The sequence below is a fragment of the Amblyraja radiata genome, unplaced genomic scaffold (genome assembly GCF_010909765.2).
Source record: "Amblyraja radiata isolate CabotCenter1 unplaced genomic scaffold, sAmbRad1.1.pri scaffold_708_ctg1, whole genome shotgun sequence".
NCBI classification, from domain to species: Eukaryota; Metazoa; Chordata; class Chondrichthyes; order Rajiformes; family Rajidae; genus Amblyraja; species Amblyraja radiata.
Genome location: NW_022630726.1, coordinates 39,873 through 65,635, shown reverse-complemented (window position 1 = coordinate 65,635; position 25,763 = coordinate 39,873). Strand labels below are relative to the sequence as shown.

The following is a 25,763-nucleotide window of genomic DNA, read 5'->3' as shown; positions in this document are numbered from 1 at the left end:
CTAAAAGATTTCCCCCTTATCCTTAAACTGTGACTCCTTGTTCTGGACCCCCAACATCTGGAACAATCTTCCTGCATCTAGCCTGTCCAACCCCTTAAGAATTTTGTAAGTTTCTATAAGATCCCCCTCAATCTTCTAAAACCTAACGAGTACAAGCCGAGTCTATCCAGTCTTTCTTCATATGAAAGTCCTGACATCCCAGGAATCTGTCTGGTGAACCTTCTCTGTACTCCCTCTATGGCAAGAATGTCTTTCCTCAGATTAGGAGACCAAAACTGTACGCAATACTCCAGGTGTGGTCTCACCAAGACCTGGTACAACTGCAGTAGACCCTCCCTGCTCCTATACTCAATTCCTTTTGCTGTCAGGGTGACATCAGGGCAACGGTGGTGTGCGCGTGTGTGCAGCAGACCTCACCGCGCTGGGCGGGGAGACGTGCGGGCGGCTCGACTCAGTGCCCGGATGCTCGGCACCCCCCAGGACAGCGCGCCTCCCGCTCGCCCACTTGCCTCCTCACCCCCTCCTCTCGCCTCACACACACACCCCCTCCTCTCCCCTCACAATAACCCGTCCCTTCTCCCTCTCCCCTCACTTCCACCGTGTTCATCCCCGCCCCCATTGCCGCCCTTGCTTCCTCACCACCTCTCCCCTCCTATCACCCCTCTAACTCCCCCATCCCCCCCACACCTCCCAATCCCCCCACTCCACCCCCCCCCCCACCCCTTCAACTTAGAAACATGGAAAATAGGTGCAGGAGTAGGCCATTCGGCCCTTCGAGCCTGCACCGCCATTCAATATGATCATGGCTGATCATCCAACTCAGTATCCCATCCCTGCCTTCTCTGCATACCCCCTGATCCCTTTACCCACAAGGGCCACATCTAACTCCCTCTCAAATATAGCCAATGAACTGGCCTCAACTACCTTCTGTGACAGAGAATTCCACAGATTCGTCACTCTCTGTGTAAAAAATGATTTTCTCATCTCGGTCCTAAAAGTTTCCCCCCTTATCCTTAAACTCTGTACTCTGTACTCCCTCTATGGCAAGAATGCCTTGCCTCAGATTAGGAGACCAAAACTGTACGCAATACTCCAGGTGTGGTCTCACCAAGACCCTGTACAACTACAGTAGAACCTCCCTGCTCTTATACTCAAATCCTTTTGCTATGAATGCTACCATACCATTTGCTTTCTTCACTAAATGAGGTAATTTGAGGAGCAACCTGGATTTGAACTAGGGACCTCCTGATCTGCAGTCAAATACTCTACCACTGAGCTATACACCCCCACTCAAGCACTTCAAGCACTAGTAATGTTCACTTGTTAGTAATGTCCTGTTTGCCAGCCTGTTGACCCTCTGTGTTCCCCTCCTGCAGGTTTTAGGAGCCATTGCTGTGGACGGAGAGACGGGGACGTGAGCGGCCATTGGGAGCGACCAGGGTGCCGATGAGCCCCCCATCTGCTCGGTGTGCGGGCTGAGCTTCGAAGGATTGAGCTTCGGTGGAGGACCACATGACGGGGCACAACAAGGATAAGCGTTATAAGTGCGATGTATGTGGCACGGCCTGCCAGAGCCCGAGCAAGCTGGACATCCACCGGCGGGTGCACACAGGAGACCGCCCCTTCGACTGCTTGGAGTGCGGCAAGAGTTTCAAGACGGCGAATGTCCTGGAGGCCCACCGGCTATTGCACACGGGCAAGAGGCCCTATGGCTGCTCCACATGCAGCAAGAGCTTTACCAGGTTGTCGGGGCTGCGGACCACCAGCGGGTGCACAGCAGTGAGTGGCCCTTCACCTGCTCCGACTGCGGAAAAGGCTTCAAGTCGTCCAAGGACCTGAAGGTGCACAGGCGGTTCCATACTGGGGAACGGCCCTTCACCTGCAGCGACTGCGGCAAGGGCTTCACCCAGTTCAGCGGCCTGCAGAATCACCAGCGCACCCACACCGGCGATCGTCCCTTCACCTGTACCAAGTGCGGCAAGGGCTTCACCCAGTCCAGCACCCTGGTGAAGCACCAGCGCACCCACAACGGCGAGCGCCCCTACACCTGTACCCAGTGTGGCAGGGATTTCATCTAATCCAGGCAACTGCTGGTACACCAGCGCACCCACACCGGCGAGCGTCCCTACACCTGTACCACGTGCGGCAAGGGCTTTGCCCAGTCCAGCACCCTGGTGGGCCACCAGCGCACCCACACCGGCGAGCGCCCCTACACCTGTGTCCAGTGCGGCAAGGGCTTCTCCCAGTCCAGCAACCTGCTGGTGCACCAGCGCACCCACACAGACGAGCACCCCTACACCTGCGCCCAGTGTGGCAAGGGCTTCACCACATTCGACAGCCTCCTGGTGCACCAGCGCACCCACACCGGCGAGCGCCCCTACACCTGCGCCCAGTGCGGCAAGGGCTTCACCAAATCCGGCAGCCTGTTGGAGCACCAGCGCACCCACACAGGCGAGCGCCCCTACACCTGCGCCCAATGTTGCAAGGGCTTCTCCCGCCCCTCCAGCCTGCTGTCCCACCTTTGTGTGCGCTGAGTGTGGCAAGGGTTTCACCCGCATGTGCAGCCTGTGGCAGCACCGGCGTACCCACAGCGGTGAGCATCCCTTCCCCTGCCCGTCCTGTGGTAAGGACTTCACCCGCCTTGACCACCTGCTGGAGCACCGGCGAGTCCACACCGGCCAGCGCCCCTTCACCTGCCCGCTCTGTGGCAAGGCCTTTGCCCGCTCCTCCAGCCTGCTGGCACACCGCCACGTGGACAGATAGGCGCTGTTTAGGTAGACACAAAATCCTGGAAGGAATGGGTAACATTTCTGGTCGAGACCCTCCTCAGTCTCGACCCAAAATGTCACTGAGTCCTTCTCTCCAGAGATGCTGCCTGTCCCTCTGAGTTACAGTAGCATTTTGTGTCCTTTTTTGTAAACCAGTAAAAAAATATTATACAATAGAATTGCTTAAATGGTAACTTCTTTGTGAGGAACTTATGTTAAGTTGCAAGAGAAGGGCTTGGAGCTGAGGTTTTCAAAAATACATTGCCCACAAAGGCATAAAGAACACACACACATAGGAGAACAGATGGCTTTTTATAACATGGAGATGTTGATGTAAATAGGCATAGCTTTGTTTGCTTTGAAGAGGCTATAACACTGTCAGAAGTTGTATTTGGTTTAGTTTAGTGTTTAGAGTATAGGCTGTATTTCCAGAGGTCTCTAAGGAGAGTAAACGTTTCACAGCCGCTGCTGCTGTCCTTCGACCGGTGCGCCGTGGAAAGTATCCTCTCCTATGGCATCCTGGTGTGGTTTGTTAGCTGCACTGTGGCTGAGAGGAGGGTGCGGCAGAGAGTTATTAAAACTGCACCGAGCATCACAAACGCTCAACTGCCCTCCCTGGATGACTTATACAGGGCCCGATGCTTGCGCCGGGCCACAAACATCCAGCAGGACACATCCCACCCTGCCAACCACCTTTTCACTCTGCTACCCTCTGGGAGGCGATACAGGTCTCTGAAGACTAAAAAATAGTTTCTACCCACGTGCGATAAAAGAACTTAACTCGAACAGAGAACACTGGGGGAAGCACAATATAATTTGGGGTGCAAGATAATGCACAATATACTTTTAAAATATTTTTAATACCTAATTATTATTTTCTTTACTGATCTTGTGTATATGTGAGTCAATGGCTGTTGTGTTTTGTTCTTTTTAAATCTTTTATCCTGTGTCTTCTATGTAAACACCGAAGGAGATGTAATGGAATTTTGTTGTACAGTTGTTGTGCAATGACAATAAACATATTTGATTTGATTTGATGGGTTTCTTCTCAAGACATGAGCATCGTGTGTCCTTTCTTTATGGCACATCTTTGAGCTCGGGTGTGTCATAAAGGGGATTTATGGTTGGCTATATTGGGTCGTGGGCACCAAGGCTGGATAATAGTCTGTGATCTGGTTTGTGCTGTTTAAATAGATTTATGTTGAGATAAGAGATAAGGCAGAGGTGATGGTTGTGTGACCTTTGTATAAGGGTGGTTTCTTATGTTTATAGAAAACTGAGAAAGTAACTCTCTTTTGATAATCTTCCATTTGCTGTGTGGAATGCTATTAGTGAGGAGGTCTTACATTCCTTTCGGCCAGAGATAGAAGGGGTAGGTTGTAATTCAGAATGAAACTAGACCCGAGCTTGGGTAGATGCGATTATAATTTATCAAGCGTGACAATTAGTGGCCTTTGTGCGGTTGGGGATTGTAGAAATAACTTTGTAAGAATGGGGCAAAACTCGTATTTAATCCATAAGTAACTATTTTAACTATGAAGCAGGGAAATTATTTGTCAAGTGTATTGTGTCTAATTAGGATTGTGAGTATTAGACTTTGTTTAAATCTGAAGTTTTAGAAATAACTTTCTTTTCCAAAAGTGAAAATATATGTTTTGTGTGTATGTATTGTGTGATTGCTGTATGATGTATATTTTATATATTTTTTTCCTTTTTTAAAAATTTTATTTATTAGAAGTAAGTACAATACAGTGGTACCTTTTTTCAGGTGCCAAATATATGTTGACCTGATACATTTTCTGTACAACTTCATTTTTAATTTAAAAAAAAAAGAGAAATGAAACAGAAAGAGATAATAGAGAGTAGAAAAACGTGCAGTGTGTATAAAAAAAGCAAACGATAGTGAGGAAGAGAAGTAAGAAAGAAAAAAGAGCAGCAGCGAGATTAACAAATCGGCGATAGGTGATGAGTTTTTATATTGTTGACCATCTTTCACCCAGACCTGAAACAGTTGGTTTTTACGATTCTGTTGCACCACAGGAATCCAAGAAGTCAATAAATGGAGACCAACTCGTTAAGAATTGGTCCGGTTTATCTATTAGGAGTCTCATTTCTTCAAGATGTGCTGTGTCCAACATATTTATAATCCACATTTCGAACGTTAGTATGGTTGTAATTTTCCAAAATTTGAGTATAAGTTTTTTTGCTATTATTAACCCATAATTAAAAAATGAATTTTGAAATGTGTTTAATTTGTTCCCGTCTCCCGTTACTCCAAGTATAATAATTTCAGTGTTATGTTCCATTTTTGTCTTGAATAATTTTGTGAAAATATCAAAAAATGTATATTCTGAGAGGTGTATTTTATATTCTGAGAGGTGTTCTTTGAGAACTAGTTTTAATGTTTCAGTCGTTTTACTTCATTGAAATAAAATGATTGTGAGCAAAGAGGTTAAAGAAAACCACAGAGGGGAAAAGGGGCCAGAAAACGGAAAATCATGTGACTATACGTGTGTCAATCATTGGAAAGGATTTGGTTGATTGGTTAATGCAAATAAGCTAAATGTATGGTAAACCATAATGATTGGTCTGAAGAAGGGTGTCGGCCCGAAACGTTGCCTTTTTCCTTCGCTCCATAGATGTTGCTGCACTCGCTGAGTTTCTCCAGCTTTTTTGTGTACCTATGATTGGTTAATAGTTTGCCACTCCCTTTGTACCATAATTGTCCAATACCTACATAATGCAGTTGCAGCACGGGACCCATACACAAATAAAACAATTTCTTCCATTGAACGTGTCCAAAGACAGGCAGCTCAATTTGTTACTAACACCTATGAGAGAGAAGCGAGTGTTACCAAACTTCTGAATTCTCTGGGGTTGAACCCTCTCCAAGACAGACGTGAAGCTCACCGTTTGATCTGTTTTTATAAGATGTTAAATGGTCAGCTCGACATAGATTACAAGACCTACACCAAACCCAAACCACTTAGGAGCAGACGAGGACATTCGATCCAATTCGTGATTCCAGCTACAAAGACAGATGTGTACATCAATTCGTTCTTCCCCCGCACAATTAAAGCATGGAATAATCTCCACTCTACTATAGTTACCCAACCAGATGCAACTACATTTAAAGTAGCTCTTTCTTCCCAATAACCCTTTCTGGCTTAAGTCCTCCCTCCACCACCTCCAGTTTAAATTCCATTAGGAATATTTTGGAGGACCAAGAGACCAAGAACGTGTTACGTTTGTTTCAAAGCAGCAGATCTTTCGACCTGCCCCAGACTTCTTAGCTTTGTGTTGGAAGGTTTAAAGAATTATCCAGTGCTGTCAGAGTAAAGAATCGATTCCAACAGCAAGAGTTTGAATCAAGTTTTCTTGAATTGGACTGACAAAAGAGGAAGTGCAGAGAAGGTTCACCAGACTGATTCCTGGGATGTCAGGACTGTCTTATGAAGAAAGACTGGATAGACTTGGTTTATACTCTCTAGAATTTAGGAGATTGAGAGGGGATCTTATAGAAACTTACAAAATTCTTAAGGGGTTGGACAGGCTAGATGCAGGAAGATTGTTCCCGATGTTGGGGAAGTCCAGGACAAGGGGTCACAGCTTAAGGATAAGGGGGAAATCCTTTAAAACGAGATGAGAAAAACTTTTTTCACACAGAGAGTGGTGAATCTCTGGAACTCTCTGCCACAGAAGGTAGTTGAGGCCACAGTTCATTGGCTATATTTAAGAAGGAGTTAGATGTGGCCCTTGTGGTTAAAGGGATCAGAGGGTATGGAGAGAAGGCAGGTACGGGATACTGAGTTGGATGATCAGCCATGATCATATTGAATGGCGTGGCAGGCTCGAAAGCCGAATGGCCTACTCCTGCACCTAATTTCTATGTTTCTAAAAGAACTCAGTTGATCACCAGCATCTGCAGTTCCTTGTTTATAAACCATTCTGGTTAACCATCTCTCCACCTTCCCCAAAGCCTCCACATCAGTCCTGTAAAGGAGTGACCAGAGCTGTATGCAATACTCCAAATGCTACCTGACCAACGTCCCTTAAAGCTTCACATATACATTCCTCTCTCCTTATCTCACATCCTTTTATCTCCTCATTTTCCCTCGCCTCTGTCACTTACTTCACTCATCTGCAGATCACCCCCTCATCTGTTAACATAGTGTCAGTCTGAAGAAGGGCCCTGACCCGAAATGTCACCTATCCATGTTCTCCACAGATGCTGCCTGACCCGCTGAGTTACTCCAGAACTATGTGAAACGTCACCTATCCATGTTCTCCACAAATGCTGCCTGACCCGCCGAGTTACTCCGGCACTTTGTGTTTGAGACAAAGAGTGATGCAGTGTGGAAACAGGACCTTCGGCCCAACTTGCCCAAACCGACCAACATGTCCCGGCTACACCAGTCCCACCTGCCTGCATTTGGTCCATATCCTTCCAAACTTGGCCTATATATGTACCTGACTATAACTTTCTTAAATGTTGGGATTAAAGTAAAGATTAATCTGACTTCTTTGGGTTTTGGGTTCTGAAGCTTTGTAATTCTGTGCTGTAGATGAGCTGGGTGATCCGGAAATTGGAGGCCAGCATTCAAACTGCATTCAAGCTGCTTCCTGTTGTGCCCAAGCAAAAGACATTGAAAATGGTGGGAGATGATGTGTTTCCTGAGAAGGTGCTGGCTTCTGTCAACAGAAGTCTTAAGAGAGGATGTGTTTCCTTTGGAGTTGGGTCTCTGTAAACAGGAACTTCTGTTGGGTAATTGATAAAGATCCTTACATTGTTTAAGAAGGTACTGCAGATGATAGACATTTGACTAAGTTACTGTTGTTTGGGGGTTTGTAACTAAAGTTTGTGATCGATATAACCATAGCATGGAGTATTGTGTTATTGATGTGTTAGACGTCATTGCTCCAACTCTGTATAAACATGTGACTACGTTTCCAAAATATTATAAAAAGATGCTGAATGTCTTTGATCATTAGAGTGATGGCCCAGGAAGGTTAAGTGTGTGTTGCATATTTGACTTTGTATCCCCTGGCACTCTCGATCAGTAAATGATCAGTAAAGCTTGTGTTGGTTGATCTAACTCATTGTGAGTTGTCTGTTTTAAGAAATGAACCTTAACAGTTCTGGACTCTCCCAACATGGGGAACATGTTTCCTGCATCTACCCTATCCAATCCCTCACTAATTTTATACGATTCTATAAGGTTCCCGCACATCCTTCTGAATTCCAGTGAATACAAACCCAGTTGACCCATTCTTTCAACATATGTCAGTCCCGCCATCCCAGGAATTAATCTTATGAACCTACGTTGCTCTCCCTCAATAGCAAGAATGGCCTTCCTCAAATTAGGAGACCAAAACTGCACTCAATACTCCAGGTGTGGTGTCACTAGTGCCATGTACAACAGCAGTAGGACCTCCTTGCTCCGAAACTCAACTCCTCTTGCTTTGAAGGCCAACATGCCATTAGCTTTCTTCATTGCCTGCTGTACCTGCATGCTTACTTTCAGTGACTGATGTACAAGGACACCCAGGTGTCGTTGTACTTCCCATTTCCCTAACCTGACACCATTCAGATAATATAGAGCTGGAGTAACACCTTACACTTCCTTATCTCTGTGTCTCCCTCTCCTGTGACTCTCAGTCTGAAGAAGGTTCCTTCACTTCAGAGATGCTGCCTGTCCCGCTGAGTTTCTCCAGCATTTTGTATCTGTCTATGGAGAACATGTGGATGGGGAACGTTTTTTTAAGTCACGACCTTTCTTCAGACCTGAAACATCGTCTATCCACATTGACCAGAGATGCTGCCTGACCCGCTGAGTTACTCCAGCACTCTGTGAAACGTCACCTATCCCTGTTCTCCACAGATGCTGCCTGGTTGTAGAATCTGTGTGTGAAAGTCGATCTAAAAAGTAGTTTTGTCTTCCTCTAAAACTTTAATCACCAATAAGTTGTGAAATATATCATCAAATTTTAAGTGAACCTGATCACTGCATAGAGGAGATAAATGTGAGTCAGAATGTGTAAAAATCTAAGCATCACCGTGTAGCGTTTTGGCGAAAATATTTAAAATATCCACACACATACAAGATGAAACTTTTATAGGTATAGAGATTACATTTACTTTACAGATGATAAACCAGTAACAGACATTGTTCTGTAAATGAAGAATTTTGAACAATAATAATAATAATGTTTGTTTATAGGGACAGTGCATATTAATGAACATTTGCATGTAAATATGCGAGATTGTAGCCAATCAGTAGCTAATTTCCGTCTCTAGTCCCAGGCAAAGGTAGGTGAAGTGTCTTGCCCAAGGACACAACGGCAGCACACACTCCAAGCAGGATTCGAACCAGCCACCTTCAGGTTGCCAGCCGAACACTTAGCCCATTGTGCCATCTGTCGCCCAATGCTGCTGTTGTCACCATCAATCCGCAGCAGGAGGCGGGGGGCTCTGAAGAAAATTTTACAGCCAGATTTATCACGTCTGAGAATTTTTAGATACCAAAGGAATGAAGAAAAAACTCAAATAATGCCTTACTTGATGAAATACAGTGAGCAAACGTGATAATTCCCAATATTTTCAATGTTTACCAAGCCCTTTAGCTGCAGTAGTCCCTTCAGTTCTCGCTTCTCTTTACCTCCATTTCGCTTCACTTTTGGAATTCTGAAGTTGGGTACATGTCTCTCACACTTACCCCGACTTGCACAATTTTGTTCAGCCCAAACTTCACCATTTTGACGGTTTTTAACAGGTAGGAAAGTACGCGTTTCTTGCATTAATAACATATACCGGAAGTTACGGATGTCCTCCAGATGGATTGAGCGGCTCCGTGCGTCAAGCCCTATGACCCAGTGACCTTACGTGCAACCCCCCTATTAAAAAAGTTATGGCCATTTTCATAGCATCTTGTTCCCTATTGCTTTTCCATTGACTTAACACAAAAAGCTGTGATCAAGGACAGTCAAAAGCCGATAACTTTCTGAAACATTAAGAGAACTGAATGAAATTTTCAGTTATTATAGATTGAAGCATTCTGAAACAAATATGAAACAATCTTACTTGGATGACCTGAAATTAAAGCATATAATTAGTTAGTTACCCAATTGTAGCTAATTACAAAATTCAATTACTAGATCTAAACATCTATCCATTTCTTAAGAAAAGATTTAACATTCATAAATCTCTCTCCCACTCTACCCCCTCTTTCTCCCCCCTATCGTTCTGTCTCTTTCTCCCCCTCTCTTTCTTTCTCTCCCCCTCCCTCTATCTCTCTCTCTCTTTCATAGAAACATAGAAAATAGGTGCAGGAGTAGGCCATTCGGCCCTTCGAGCCTGCACCGCCATTCAATATGATCATGGCTGATCATCCAACTCAGTATCCTGTACCTGCCTTTTCTCCATACCCCCTGATCCCTTTAGCCACAAGGGCCACATCTAACTCATTCTTAAATATAGCCAATGAACTGGCCTCAACTACCTTCTGTGGCAGAGAATTCCACAGATTCACCACTCTCTGTTTTTCCCATCTCGGTCCTAAAAGATTTCCCCCTTATCCTTAAACTGTGTGTGTGGCCCCTTGTTCTGGACTTCCCCAACATCGGGAACAATCTTCCTGCATCTAGCCTGTCCAACCCCTTAAGAATTTTGTAAGTTTCTATAAGATCCCCCCTCAATCTTCTAAATTCTAGCGAGTACAAGCCGAGTCTATCCAGTCTTTCTTCATATGAAAGTCCTGCCATCCCAGGAATCAGTCTGGTGAACCTTCTCTGTACTCCCTCTATGGCAAGAATGTCTTTCCTCAGATTAGGAGACCAAAACTGTACGCAATACTCCAGATGTGGTCTCACCAAGACCCTGTACAACTGCAGTAGAACCTCCCTGCTCCTAGACTCAAATCCTTTTGCTATGAATGCTAACATACCATTCGCTTTCTTCACTGCCTGCTGCACCTGCATGCTTACTTTCAATGACTGGTGTACCATGACACGTTGCATCTCCCCCTTTCCTAATCGGCCACCATTCAGATAATAGTCTGCTTTCCTGTTTTTGCCACCAAAGTGGATAACCTCACATTTATCCACATTATACTGCATCTGCCATGCATTTGCCCACTCACCCAGCCTATCCAAGTCACCTTGCAGTCTCCTAGCATCCTCCTCACAGCTAACACTGCCCCCCAGATAAATGGGCTATTAATGTTCAGAGGTGAGGAGAGGGAGGGGGGGGGGGGAGAGGAGATCCATGTCTCTGAGAGGGTAGGAGACAGAGGGGGGAGAGTCAGTTTCCCATCCTAACAACCTGAACTAACAACCTCTGTCCGTCTGTCTGTCTACTACACGTTGTTGTCATTCAAGATGATTTAAACTTCCCACCTGTGTTTATTCAACTCATTTCCAGCGGGAATGTGAAGGTCGGTCGTGGAGAAGCGAACTCCCAGTGACCGACCGACCCGAAATGTCACTTATCCATGTTTCCCACAGATGCTGGCTGACCCGCTTAGTCCAGCACTCTGTGAAACGTCACCTATCCATGTTCCCCACATATGATCGATATAACCATAGCATGCGAAGTGTTGTGTTAGTGACAAGAATGCTTTGAATGGGTACACTCTGGGATTGATGTGTTAGACCAGTGGTTCTCAAATGGGGGTGCGCGTACCCCTGGGGCTACGTGAAGGCACTCCAGGGGGTACGTGAGATTTTAAAATATAGGCCTACATATATTTAAAAAGTAGCATCCATGCAAAAATCCTTTAAAAATAATTATTTAATAAATATTTCAGGAAAATATAAGTTTAAGTTCATAAAATGAATTTTATATTCAGTAGGCTATTCAATTTCATTATCCTAAAAACCCAGAGTCTCCCCCATTCCAGGATGGTTCGACCCAACCTGTCATATGCCACCCGGCATCACCTGTCAATCACAACTCAAACGATGGAGTCGTGGTTGAAGCGTAGCAGCGATTCTTTTGAAAACACGCAGGGACAAGTGGCAAAGAAGGCCAAACCAGAGCCGGAAACATTCCGGCTGTATCTTGAAGATTATGTTTTAATTGGATTTACGTCCACAAGTTGCAACCCACCCAAGGCACTGTGTTTTTTCTGTGGGGAGAAATTAGCTAACAGTCGCATGAAGCCAGCACATCTGCAGCGTCATCTTAAGACAAAACATGGATGTCACGTTGGTAATCCACCTGACTTTTTTAAGAGGAAACTGTCTGAATTCAGATAATCTCAAGACACGATGCGGAAGGCCTCCACAACATCAGCCAAAGCCCTGGAGGGCTCTTATACAGTGTCTTTGCTCGTAGCTAAAGCCAAGAAGCCATTCACTATCGTTGAAGACCTGCTCCTTCCAGCGGCTGTAGTGCTGGCTGAGACTATGCTGGACAAAAACGCAGCGGAGAAATTAAACACTGTACCGTTGTCAAATGATTCTGTTTGCCGCAGAGTAGATACAATGGGAACAGACATTGTCGAGCAAGTTGTGGGAAAACGTAGCGACTCCTTTTCACTCCAGCTGGATGAATCCACAGATGTCAGTGGAAATGCACAACTTGTTGCTTTTGTGAGGTACGTTGATACTGACGACATTTATGAGCACATACTATTCTGCAAAAGTTTGAAGGGGAAAACAACAGGAGAGGACATATTTCTGTGAATACGGTTTGCGCTGGATATCCTGCAGCAGCATCTGTACAGACGCAGCAGCATCAATGATGGGCAGCGCGAAAGGACTAATAGCGCGCATTAAAAAAGAAAACCCCGACGTGATGTGGACTCACTGTGTCATACACAGGGAGGCATTGGCGTCCAAGAAAATGAGCCCTGTGTTACATGACGTTTTGAACAGCAGCATCAAAGTGATCAACTTCATTAAGTCAAGGCCACTTAATGCACGCCTGTTTCGCCGCCTCTGCGAAAATATGGGAGCTGAACACACACAACTGCTGCTGCACACAGAAGTGCGCTGGCTCTCTCGAGGGAGAATACTCAACCGGCTATTGGAATTAAGATCCGAAGTACACGCCTTTCTGATTGAGCACAGATCTCCCCATGCCACCTTGTTCCAGGACACAGACTGGCTTGCAAAGCTGTGCTATCTGGCAGATATATTCAGCAAACTGAACAAACTGAATATGTCTCTGCAGGGCAAGGACACCAGCATTTTAAACCTGTATGACAAGGTGGGTGGCTTCCTGAAGAAAGCAGAGCTGTGGAGAAGGGTCTGTGCACAGGAGGATTTCACCTGCTTTCCTCAGCTGGATGATTTTCTCTCTAGTGAGGATGTGGACAGAGCTCCAGTCAAGTTGGTCATAGTGGGACATTTGACCAAGTTGATACAGGATTTTCATTCCTACTTTCCTGACATGGAGGAGAAATCTGCACAGCTGGATTGGGTGAGAAACCCATTTCTCTTGTCCAAAGCAAACCGAAGCAAGCTCCCTGTCACCTATCAGTGTCATCTGATCGTGGCCTCCAGATGAAGTTTGCCATGTTCACACTTACACAGTTTTGGGTGTGTGTGAAGCAGGAGCACCCTGACCTGGGACAGAAAGCTTTGGAGCAGCTACTACCCTTTGCCTCCACATATTTATGTGAGGCCTCCTTCTCTGCAATGACTGTGATCAAAACAAAGCAGAGAAACAGACTGTGCCTGGAGAAGAGCTTGATCACAGCAGTTGCCTCCCTGCCACCAAGAATGAAAAAGATCCTCAGTGAAGCACAAGCCCAAGTGTCTCACTAAAATGTCTCACTAAGTGCAAAAACACTCAGTTCAGTGCAACAATGCAATATTCAGTGTTGACAGTTTGTAATGTTAAGATGTCAGTCTTCTTTTTGATTCTTAAAACTATATTTTAAGATGATAAATATTTTTATTTTTTATTTTTAGCAATTTCTGCTTTTATTTAAAATTAAGTTAATGATTTCTTTTTGAGCACAAATCTTTACTATGATCCCAAAAGAGGACACTTTATGTTGATAATTATTTTTATGTCCACAAATCTTTATTTACAATTAAGTTAATTATTTCGTTCTTTTTTTTAGTTATATCTTTTTATTTCCAAATAGTTCAAGAGAGACCACTACAAATTAGCATTGTTTTGCATATCTATGGAGTTTTAAATGGGTCATTTTATAGTTTTAAATGGTTATATGGTCACTGTTTTCACTACATTAGTTTGAATCACTACATTTTAGTGATGAGAAATATTTGCAATAAATTTAGTCATGGATTATTAACATTTAAAATGTTCGAAATAGTTTTTTTTCAAATGTTTGAATTTTGTATGTGTTTATCAGTTACAAAGTTTAATAAATCAGACACTGATGGCACAGTGCTCTGTTTTAAGTCTTTTTTTTTTCAACCAAAAATGCTTTGCGCTGGTTAGGGGGTACTTGGCTGAAATAATATTTCACAGGGGGTACATCACTGAAAAAAGGTTGAGAACCACTGTGTTAGACGTCATTGCTCCAACTGTGTATAAACATGTGACTATGTTTCCAAAATAGTAACAAAATATGCTGTATGTCTTTGTTCATTAGAGTGATGGCCCAGGAGGGTTAAGTGTGTGTTGCATACTTGACTTTGTATCCCCTGCCACTCTCGCCGGCTAAATGATCAGTAAAGCTTGTGTTGGTTGAACTGACATATTGTGAGTTGTCTGTTTTAAGAAATGTACCTTAACAGTTCTGGACTCCCCAACATGGGGAACATGTTTCCTGCATCTACCCTGTCCAATCCCTCACTAATTTTATACGATTCTATAAGATAATAATAATAATAATAATACATTTTATTTATGGGCGCCTTTCAAGAGTCTCAAGGACACCTTACAAAAATTTAGCAGGTACAGGAAAAACATGTAAGCGGAATGAAATAATTAGTAGAGACATGACTAGTACACAAAGTAAAGACAGAATTGAATTCAAAACACAATATGAGGCAATTAATGCACAGATGAAAAGGGAGGGGGACGTGGGGCTAAGGATAGGCAGAAGTGAAGAGATGGGTCTTGAGGCGGGACTGGAAGATGGTGAGGGACACGGAATTGCGGATCAGTTGGGGGAGGGAGTTCCAGGGCCTGGGAGCTGCCCTGGAGAAGGCTCTGTCCCCAAAACTGCGGAGGTTGGACTTGTGGATGGAGAGGAGACCGGCTGATGTGGATCTGAGGGACCGTGAGGGTTGGTAGGGGGAGAGGAGGTCAGTGAGATATGGGGGGGGGGGGGGCAGAAGGTGGAGGGCTTTGTAGGTGAGGATCAGGATTTTGTAGGTGATCCGGTGGGAGATGGGAAGCCAGTGAAGTTGTTTGAGGACTGGAGTGATGTGATGCCAGGATTTGGTGTGGGTGATGACTCCCGCTCATTCTTCTGAATTCCAATGAATACAAACCCAGTCGACCCATTCTTTCAACATATGTCAGTCCCGCCATCATCCTATCTCTCTCCCCACACTCTCTATCTCTCGCACTCTCTATCGCGTGCGCTCGCTCCAAGCGCGCCCTAACCACCCGCGCGCTCTAGAGACAGCTCGCCCGCCACCCGCTCTAGGAGTAGGCGAAGCAAGCCGGAAACCCCTCGCGCGAAAAAAAGGCGCAGCGCAAGGGAGAAGCCCCCCACCACGAGACGACAGCGGAGAGGAAAGCCCCTCTTCGAGAGATTCTTCCAGGGGCTCCCCACCCACCAACCTCATCTCTATCACCTTCTTCTCTCGCCATCTCTCCCACCCTCTCACCTCGCTCTAATCCCCTTCTCTCTCTCTTCTATATCCCCCTCTTCTATCCCCTTCTCTCTCTCTCCATCTCTCCCTCACCCCCTCTCCCTATCTCTATCCCCTTCTCTTGAATCGCCTCTTCCAGCCTCTGGCGGTAATGATTTGTCAAATCCAGCAGGTGTGAATCATCACACCTTTCCAGGAGCTCCATCATCGAAGACATTGGAGGAGCTGTGATGAATCAAAATAATGGAATTATCAAGTGTTGTCTGTTTTCCTCCACCCATAGCTGTCACCACCCCCACTCTGCTAAAAGGCAGACCACAGGACGGAGATGATACGCTGTCAGGCCACGAGCCGGATCTACCCGCACCCTGCACGGTGGGAGGGAGACCCGACTGTGATCCTCAACTTGCCCTGACAATGGTCCCCAGGCTGTTGCTGTAACTTATACCCTGCGGCATTTAAACAATGCGCTAACACACAACAATTGTCCCTCTCCCACTGTTCAATCCCACGGGGGCATTCTCTTCTTGCTTCTGGATGGACACATTGTTCGCGTTCAAGTGAGTTTATTGTCATGTGTCCCTGTATAGGACAATGAAATTCTTGCTTTGCTTAAGCACACAGAACATAGTAGGCATTGACTACAAAACAGATCAGTGTGTCCATATACCATAATATAAATATAAACACACATGAATAAATAAACTGATTAAGTGCAAATTACAGAAAATGGGATCATAATAATCAGAGTTTTGTCCGAGCCAGGTTTAATAGCCTGATGGCTGTGGGGAAGTAGCTATTCCTGAACCTGGATGTTGCAGTCTTCAGGCTCCTGTACCTGCTACCTGAAGGTAGCAGGGAGATTAGTGTGTGGCCAGGATGGTGTGGGTCTTTAATAATAATAATAATAATACATTTTATTTATGGGCGCCTTTCAAGAGTCTCAAGGACACCTTACAAAAATTTAGCAGGTAGAGGAAAAATATGTAAGGGGAATGAAATAAATAGTTGAGACATGACTAGTACACAAAGTAAATATGGAATTCAATACAAAACATAGTATGAGGCAGTTAATGCACAGATGAAAAGGGACGGCACGTGGGGCTAAGGATAGGCAGAGGTGAAGAGATGGGTCTTGAGGTGGGACTGGAAGATGGGGAGGGACACGGAATTGCGGATCAGTTGGGGGAGGGAGTTCCAGAGCCTGGGAGCTGCCCTGGAGAAGGCTCTGTCCCCAAAACTGCGGAGGTTGGACTTGTGGATGGAGATGAGACCAGCTGATGTGGAACTGAGGGACCGTGAGGCTTGGTAGGGGGAGAGGAGGTCAGTGAGATATGGGGGGGCCAGATGGTGGAGGGCTTTGTAGGTGAGGATCAGGATTTTGTAGGTGATCCGGTGGGAGATGGGAAGCCAGTGACGTTGTTTGAGGACTGGAGTGATGTGATGCCAGGATTTGGTGTGGGTGATGAGTCGGGCGGCTGCGTTCTGGACCAGTTGGAGTCGGTTGATGTAGGTGGAGCTGATGCCAAGGAGAAGTGAGTTGCAATAGTCCAGTCGGGAGGAGATGAAGGCATGGATGAGTCTTTCAGCAGCGGGCGGTGTGAGAGAGGGTCTGAGTTTGGCGATGTTGCGGAGATGAAAGAAGGAGGTTTTAATGACATGGCGGATGTGAGGCTCAAGGGAGGGGGTGGAATCAAAGATCACACCAAGGTTGCGGGCCTGTGGAGATGGGGAGACAGTGGTGCCGTCGATGGTGAGAGTGGGGTTATTGATTTTGCTGAGTGTGGCTTTGGAGCCTATGAGGAGGAATTCTGTCTTATCGCTGTTGAGTTTGAGTAAATTATGTTGCATCCAGGTTTTTATAGCTGACAAACGGGAGTTGATATGGGAGAAGGGGGGGGGGGGGGGGGGTTGTGGGGGGATTTGGTGCCAAGGTAGATCTGGGTGTCATCAGCGTAGCAGTGGAAGTCCAGATTGAAATGGCGGAGTATCTGACCAAGGGGGAGGATGTAGATGATGAAGAGGAGGGGGCCGAGTACGGAGCCTTGGGGAACGCCTTGAGTGACTGTGGCTGTAGCAGAGGTGTGGTTGTGGAGAGAGATGAAGTGGGATCTGTTGGAAAGGTAGGAACGGAGCCAGCTGAGTGCAGAGCCTTCAATGCCGAGGTCTTTGAGTCTGGTGAGCAGGATGTTATGGTTCACTGTATCGAAGGCTGCGCTCAGGTCGAGGAGGATGAGGATGTTGAGGGAACCAGTGTCAGCAGTGTCAGCCTTTTTGAGGCAGCGACACCTTTTGACAGAATACACCGTTGCGACATTAAACGCGACTTATTCTCACACTTTAGCTTTAGCATTCAGAGTTCAGAGGCACAGTATGCAAACAGGCCCTTCGGCCCAGCGAGTCCATGCCTATCATCAATCCATCACCCGCTCACACTAGTTTTATGTTATCTCACGTTCTGCATATTAGGGGCACATTTACAGAGGGCAATTGATGTTCATGTCAGCATGCCATAGGGATGTGGGAGGAAACACACGCTGTCATAGGAAAAACATGCAAACACCACACAAACAGTGGCAGTGGTTAGAATCGAACCCGAGCCTCCGGCGCCGTGAGCCAGCGGTTCTACCAGCTGTACTACTGTGCCGATTGTCACATGTACAGAGAAACAGTGAAAACATTTTGTTTGCATGCTGTCCAATCTAATCAGGTAACACTATACATAAATACGGCCAAGCCAAGCACAAGTACAGCAGGTAGAGTGAAGAGAGTTTAATGAAATATTAATATTATTCATTGGCTCCTTTTACCCTATCCCCACCCTATCTCGAGGGGCAGAGAGGGAGAGGGGAGAGAGAGAGGGAGGAGAGGAGAGAGGGGGGGAAGAGTGAGAGAGAGAGAGAGGGGGGGGAGAGAGAGAGGAGAGGAGAGAGGGGGAAAAGGGGGGAGAGAGAGAGGGGCGAGAGAGAGGGAGGGGGGAGGAGAGCCATGTCTGAGCGAGGGGCAATGAGGGGGATAGAGGAGAGAGGGGGAGGGAGAGAGAGGAGAGACATGAGAGAGGGGGAGAGAGCGAGAGAGATTGAAGATTCAAGAATAAATAAACTGATGAAGTGCAAATAACAGATAATAATGGGCTATTAATGTTCAGAGGTGAGGAGAGGGAGGGGGGAGAGGAGATCCATGTCTCTGAGAGGGGAAGAGCCAGAGAGGGAGGGGAGGGAGACGGGAGATTTTAAAATGTTACAGCCATATTTATCGCTTCTGAATCTTTTTAGATGCCGAGGGAATCAAGAACAAACACATGTTGAGCGCTCACCTGCAGTACATGGCGTGTCCTCCAGTTGGCGTAGCGGGGCAACAGTGACCCGACTGCCGTGAAACCTCCCTATTGCGGTTAGTTAGTGATGAACTAACAACCTCTGTCTGTCTGTCTGTCTGTCTACTACACGTTGTTGTCATTCAAGATGATTTAAACTTCCCACCTGTGTTTATTCAACTCATTTCCAGCGGGAATGTGAAGGTCGGTCGTGGAGAAGCGAACTCCCAGTGACCGAGCGCGCGAGCGAGCGACCGTTGGTGAAGAACCTTCTGGAAACGGCGGGAAATAACGGGCGGCAACGGCTGAGGGAGCGCGAGCGGCGACAGTTGGTGGGATCCCGGCGGCGACCGACGGCGGTCCCGGCCAATAGGCGAAGGGTTAGAGGGACATCCCGCCTCCCATAGGTTCTGATTGGATGGGGACTGTGATGGGCGGACGGATCATCCAATGGGCGGGGTTGGAGGTTGTCCCGCCCCCTGTCGTTGCTGGTTGGATGGAGACGGGAGAGCGGCAGACGGATCATCCAATGAGGAGGGGGTAGGGTCTGAGGGTTGTCCCGACCGCGCGCATTGGAGGAGGATGGGAGACTGACGGATGGAAGGGCCAATGGGCGGGGGAGTTGGTGACTGTAAGACAGTTTGTCAGTCTGGGAGCGAGTGTAATACAGTTGTGGAGCCCGGGGAGGAGAGAGGTTGCACCGGCCCGGAAACAACGTCGCTGCCCCGCAGCCCCGCCGTAAGCGGAGACGTCAAGAGCGGGGCGGAAGGCGCAGGGTGGGACAGGACAGCAAGGCCAAGTGGACGAGGAGTTTGTGGAGTGTCTGTCTATCTGTCTGTCTCCCTCCCTCATGGATTCCCAGAGCAGCTTGTACAGGAGCTGACCAGGGACAAGGCAAGTCTGGTTGTTCAGTGTCGTGCAGTGAACCTGCTTAGATAAAGGCAACTGGAGGTGAAGGAGCCATTAGTGACCAAATAAATGGCCATTCATTTACAGGAATCAAACACTAAATTCCTTCCATTTGGCCCATAAATCCACGACAATGAGATTTAAAAATCATGCTATATTGTGAATTCTTGTGTGAATGTTATTTGGACACTTAGGCTATTTAAAAATGTTAAATCTTTTCTAAAGAAATGGATAGATTCACAGCAAAATGATTTGAGTATAAGAGCAGGGAGGTTCTACTGCAGTTGTACAGGGTCTTGGTGAGACCACAGCTGGAGTATTGCGTACAGTTTTGGCCTCCTAATCTGAGGAAAGACATTCTTGCCATAGAGGGAGTACAGTGAAGGTTCACCAGACTGATTCCAGGGATGGCAGGACTTTCATATCAAGAAAGACTGGATAGACTCGGCTTGTACACGCCAGAATTTAGAAGATTGAGGGGGGATCTTATAGAAACTTACAACATTCTTAAGGGGTTGGACAGACTAGATGCAGGAAGTTATTCCCGATGTTGGGGAAGTTCAGAACTAGAGGTCACAGTTTAAGGATAACAGGGAATTCTTTTAGGACCAAGATTAGAAAATCATTTTTTACACAGTGATGAATCTGTGGAATTCTCTGCCACAGAAGGTAGTTGAGGCCAGTTCATTGGCTATATTTAAGAGGGAGCTAGATGTGGCCCTTGTGGTTAATGGGATCAAGGGGTATGGAGAGAAGGCAGGAATGGGATACTGAGTTGGATGATCAGCCACGATCATATCGAATGGCGGTGCAGGCTCGAAGAGCCGAATGGCCTACTCCTGCACCTATTTTCTATATTTCTATTCTTGGTTCTTCATGGTTCTCCAAAATATTTCAAATGGAATTTAAACTGGAGGTGATGGAGGGAGGGCTTAAGCCAGAAAGGGTTTTGGGGAAGAAAGAGCTACTTTAAATTTAGTTGCATCTGGTTGGGTAACTATAGTTGGGTGGAGATTATTCCATGCTTTAATTGTGCGGGGGAGGAACGCATTGCTATACACCTCTGTCTTTGTAGATGGAATCACAAATTGGATCGAATGCCCTCGTCTGCTCCTAATTGGTTTGGGTTTGGTGTAGGTCTTGTAATCTATGTTGAGCTGATCATTTAACATTTTGTAAAAACAGGTTAAACGGTGAGCTTCACGTCTGTCTTGGAGAGGGTTCCACCCCAGAGAATTCAGAAGTTGGTGACACTCGCTTCTCTCTCTTCAGACCGAGAGTCACAGGAGAGTGAGACACAGAGATAAGGAAGTGTAAGGTGTTACTCCAGCACTCTGTATTATACAAATAGTGTCAGGTTAGGAAAATGGGAAGTACAACGAGATCTGTGTGTCCTGGTACATCAGTCACTGAAAGTAAGCATGCAGGTACAGCAGGCAGTGAAGAAAGCCAGCAGGCAGTGAAGTTGGCCTTCATAAGGCGAGAGATAGAGGTTAGGCGCATGGAGGACCTACTGCAGTTGTACAGGGCCCTAGTGACACCACACCTGGAGAATTGTGTGCAGTTTTGGTCTCCAAATTTGAGGAAGGATATTCTTGCTATTGAGGGTGCCCAGCGTAGGTTCACCAGGTTAATTCCTGAGATGATGGCGGGACTGACATATGTTGAAAGAATGGGTCGACTGGGTTTGTATTCACTGGAAGGGGGATGCTGTTCCACAGCCTAGGGGCTGCAACCGCAAAGGCGCGGTCGCCCGAGCTTATGCCTAGACCGTGGGATATTCAGCAACCTCAAGTCGGCCGATCTGAGGGGCCTGGAGGTGGAGTGGTGGGTGAGAAGACTTTTTATGTAGGTGGGGGCAAGCCCATTGAGGGCTTTGTAGACATGGAGGAGAATCTTGAAGTTTATACGGAACCGCACAGGGAGCCAGTGGAGAGAGGCCAGGATGGTGTAACTTAGCGGGTCAGGCAGCATCACTGGAGAACATGGATAGGTGACGTTTCACAGAGTGCTGGAGCAACTCAGCGGGTCAGGCAGCATCTGTGGCCAATGTGGATAGATGATGTTTCTAGATGAAGAAGGGTCATGACCGGAAAAAAACGGCCCCTATCCATGTTCTCCATAGACAGACACAAAATGCTGGAGTAACTCAGCGGGACAGGCAGCATCTCGAGTGAAGGAACCTTCTTCAGACTGATAGTCACAGGAGTGTGAGACACAGAGATAAGGAAGTGTAAGGTGTTACTCCAGCACTCTGTATTATATGAATAGTGTCAGGTTAGGAAAATAGGAAGTACAACAAGATCTGTGTGTCCCGGTACATCAGTCACTGAAAGTAAGCATGCAGGTACAGCAGGCAGTGAAGAAAGCTAATGGCATGTTACAATACAATACAATACAATACAATACAAATTTATTGTCATTTGAGCCCCAGTGAGACTCAAACGAAATTTTGTTTCCACAGCCATACAAACAAAAACAATGTCCTACAGACATACACACAATTAAGTTCACACAAACATCCATCACAGTGAACCCACTGTGATGGAAGGCAAAGTCTTTTCTCTCCCCTGCTCGCCATGTCTCTCCCGATGTCCAAGCCCCAGGCGGGTGATGCTAAGTCCCACGGCCATTTTAGGCCGCGCGGGGCGATTTACGGCCCCGCTCCCGGTCTGAAAGTACAAGGTCGGAAGCCCCAGCGTGCGATGGTGAGTCCCACGGCCATGAAGCCGTGCCGGGTGATGTACGGTCCCGGTCCGGGTCGTTCCAACCCCGCGACACGGGCTGGAGAAGTCGCGTTGCGGGAGCTCCGGGAAGCGGTCTCTCTCTCTCCCCCCGGACGCGCGAGCTCCCGATGTCCCAGTCCACCGGACCTGCGGCTGCGTTGCTGGAGCCTTCATAGGGTGTTGGCCTTCATAGGGTGAGGGGTTGAGTTTAGGCGCAAGGAGGACCCACTGCAGTTGTACAGGGCCCTGGTGACACCACACCTGGAGAATTGTGTGCAGTTTTGGTCTCCAAATTTGAGGAAGGATATTCTTGCTGTTAAGGGAGCCCAGCGTAGGTTCACAAGATTAATTCCTGAGATGATGGCGGGACAGACATATGTTGGAAGAATGGACCGACTGGGTTTGTATTCAATGGAATTCAGAAGGATGAGCGCTTATCATATAGAATCATATAAAATTAGTGAGGGATTGGACAGGGTAGATGCAGGAAACATGTTCCCCATGTTGGGGGAGTCCAGAACTGTTCAGGTACATTTCTTAAAACAGACAACTCACAATAAGTTAGATAAACCAACACAATCTTTACTGATCATTTAGCCGGCGAGAGTGGCAGGGATACTAAGTCAAGTATGCAACACATACTTAACCCTCCTGGGCCATCACTCTAATGAACAAAGGCACGCAGCATCTTTTGTTACTATTTTGGAAACATAGTCACATGTTTATACAGAGTTGGAGCAATGACGTCTAACACATCAATCACAGAGTATACCCATTCAAAGCATTCTTGTCACTAACACAATACTCCTCATGCTATGGTTATATCGATCAAAAATTTTAGTTACAAACCCCCAAACAACAGGAACTTAGTCAAAGGATGCTGGAGTAACTCAGCAGGTCAGGCAGCATCTGTGGAGAACATGGATAGGTGACATTTCGGGTCGGGACCCTTCAGACTTACACCATGTTGACAGATGAAGGGGTGATTGGCAGATGAGTGCAGTAAGTGACAGAGGCGAGGGAAAATAAGGAGAGAGGAATGTATATGTGCAGCTTTAAGGGACATTGTTCAGGTAGCATTTGGAGTATTGCATACAGTTCTGGTCACTCCATTACAGGGCTGATGTGGAGGCTTTGGGGAAGGTGCAGAGATGGTTAACCAGAATGGTTTAAAAACAAGGAACTGCAGATGCTGGTTTACAAAAAAGGACACAAAACGCTGGAGTAACTCAGCGGGACAGGCAGCATGTCTGGACAGAAGGAATGGGTGACATTTCGGGTCGAGACTGAGGAGGGTGTTACCCATTCCTTCCAGCATTTTGTGTTACCTAAACAGCGCCTATCTATCCATGTGGCGGTGTGCCGGCAGGCTCGACGAGTGGGCTAAGGCCTTGCCACAGAGCGGGCAGGTGAAGGGGTGCTGGCCGGTGTGGACTCGCCGGTGCTCCAGCAGGTGGTCAAGGCGGTGAAGCCGTTACCACAGGACGGGCAGGGTAAGGGACGATCACCGCTGTCGGTATGCCGGTGCTGCCACAGGCTGGACATGCGGGTGAAACCCTTGCCACACTCAGCGCACACAAAGGGTTTCTCTCCGGTGTGTATCCGCTGGTGCTTCCTGCAGCCCCCATGCTCTCTTGTCACTGTAGGGGCAGCTGCTTGCCGGCGTGGGTCCGCCGGTGCTGCCGCAACCCCCGTGAGCTGTCAAACGCCTCACCGCAGTACGGGCAGTCGTAGGGATGGCCACTGGTGTGCACGCGCTGGTGAATCAGGGCGCGGATGGGCATGGCAAAGTGCTCTCCACACATCGGTCTGCGAACGGGACGGTCGCCGGCGTGCACCTCCTGGTGGGACAGCAACTTGGAGGAGCGGGTGAAGCCCTTGCCACACTGGGCGCAGTAGTAGGTGCGCTCGCCGGTGTGGATGCGCTGGTGGTTCAGCAGGTTGCTGGAGCGGGTGAAGCCCTTGCCGCACTGGACGCAAGTGTAGGGGGCGCTCGCCCGTGTGAGTGCGCTGGTGCAGCGCAAGGTGCTGACTGGTGAAGCCCTTGCCGCACTGGGCGCAGGTGTAGGGGCGCTCGCCGGTGTGGGTGTGCTGGTGATCCGCAGGCTGCTGGACTTGGTGAAGCCCTTGCCGCAGTCGCTGCAGGTGAAGGGCCGCTCCCCAGTGTGCACGCGCCTGTGCACCTTCAGGTCCTTGGACGACTTGAAAGCCTTTGCTGCAGTCGGAGCAGGTGAAGGGTCGCTTCACTGCTGTGCACCCGCCGTGGACTCCGCAGCCCAGACAACAAGGCAAAGCTCTTGCCCGCAGGTGGAGCAGCCATAGGGCTTCTCGCCCGTGTGCAACCGCCGGTGGGTCTCCAGGACATTCACCGTCTTGAAGCTCTTGCCGCACTCCGAGCAGTCGAAGAGGCATTCCCCCGTGTGCACCCGCTGGTGGGTCTCCAGCTCGCTCGGGCTCCACCAGGCCTTCCCACACACGTCGCACTCATAACGCTTCTCCTTGTTGTGCCCAGTCATGTGGTCCTACATCGAAGCTCAGTCCCTCGAAGCTCAGCCCGCACACCGAGTGGGGGGGGGGGGGGGAGGTGGCTCACACTCAATGGCCGCTCACGTCCTCGTCTCTCCGTCCACAGCAAAGGCTCCTAAACCCTACAGGAGGGGAACAAGTTGGCAAACAGAGCATTACTAACGCGTGCTTGAACAGCGGGGAAGTGGGTGAAGGGGAAGTGGGGAGGGTGGGGTCGAGTGGTGTGGAGTTGGGATAGGGAAGGATGGGGAGGGTCTGAGTTGCTCCAACATGCTGGCCCACACCTGGCGAGCGGCTGCTTCCACTGCGGCGAGCGTTTCAAGAGTGCATGGGGGCTGCGGGAGCACCAGCTGATATACACCAGAGATAGAATCAAGTCTGCAATTTATCCCAACAGATAAAGCATAGAAAGACGTTTAATTTGACACCTAATTCACTTTCATATTTTTAAAAAGCTATGGCCATTCTCATAGCATCTTGTTCCCTATTGCTTTTCCATTGACTTAACACAAAGCTGTGATCGAGGACAGTCAAAAGCCCATAACTTCTTAAACTTTCTTAAACATTAAGAGAACTGAATGAAATTCTCAGTTATTATAGATTGAAGCATTCTGAAACAATATGAAACGATCTTACTTGGATGACTTGAAATTAAGCATATAATTAGTTAGTTACCCAATTGTAGCTAATTACAAAATTTCAATCAGAATCAAATACACAGGACAAGTGTTAGAAGTCCCTTGTGCCAATAGGTGGGGAGCATTTCACGACATT

General features: G+C 47.3%; 1 protein-coding gene and 1 pseudogene across 1 annotated transcript; one reads left to right on the top strand and one right to left on the bottom strand.

Moving 5' to 3' along the window:
• The first annotated feature begins 1,402 nt into the window (after positions 1-1,402).
• Positions 1,403-25,763, top strand: part of LOC116970300 — a 43,874-nt pseudogene continuing 19,513 nt past the window's right edge.
• Positions 24,666-25,023, bottom strand: LOC116970299 (gastrula zinc finger protein XlCGF67.1-like). The gene has a single exon (XM_033016972.1). The coding sequence runs from the start codon at positions 24,977-24,979 to the stop codon at positions 24,707-24,709; it is 273 nt and encodes a 90-aa protein (XP_032872863.1). The 5' UTR covers positions 24,980-25,023; the 3' UTR covers positions 24,666-24,706.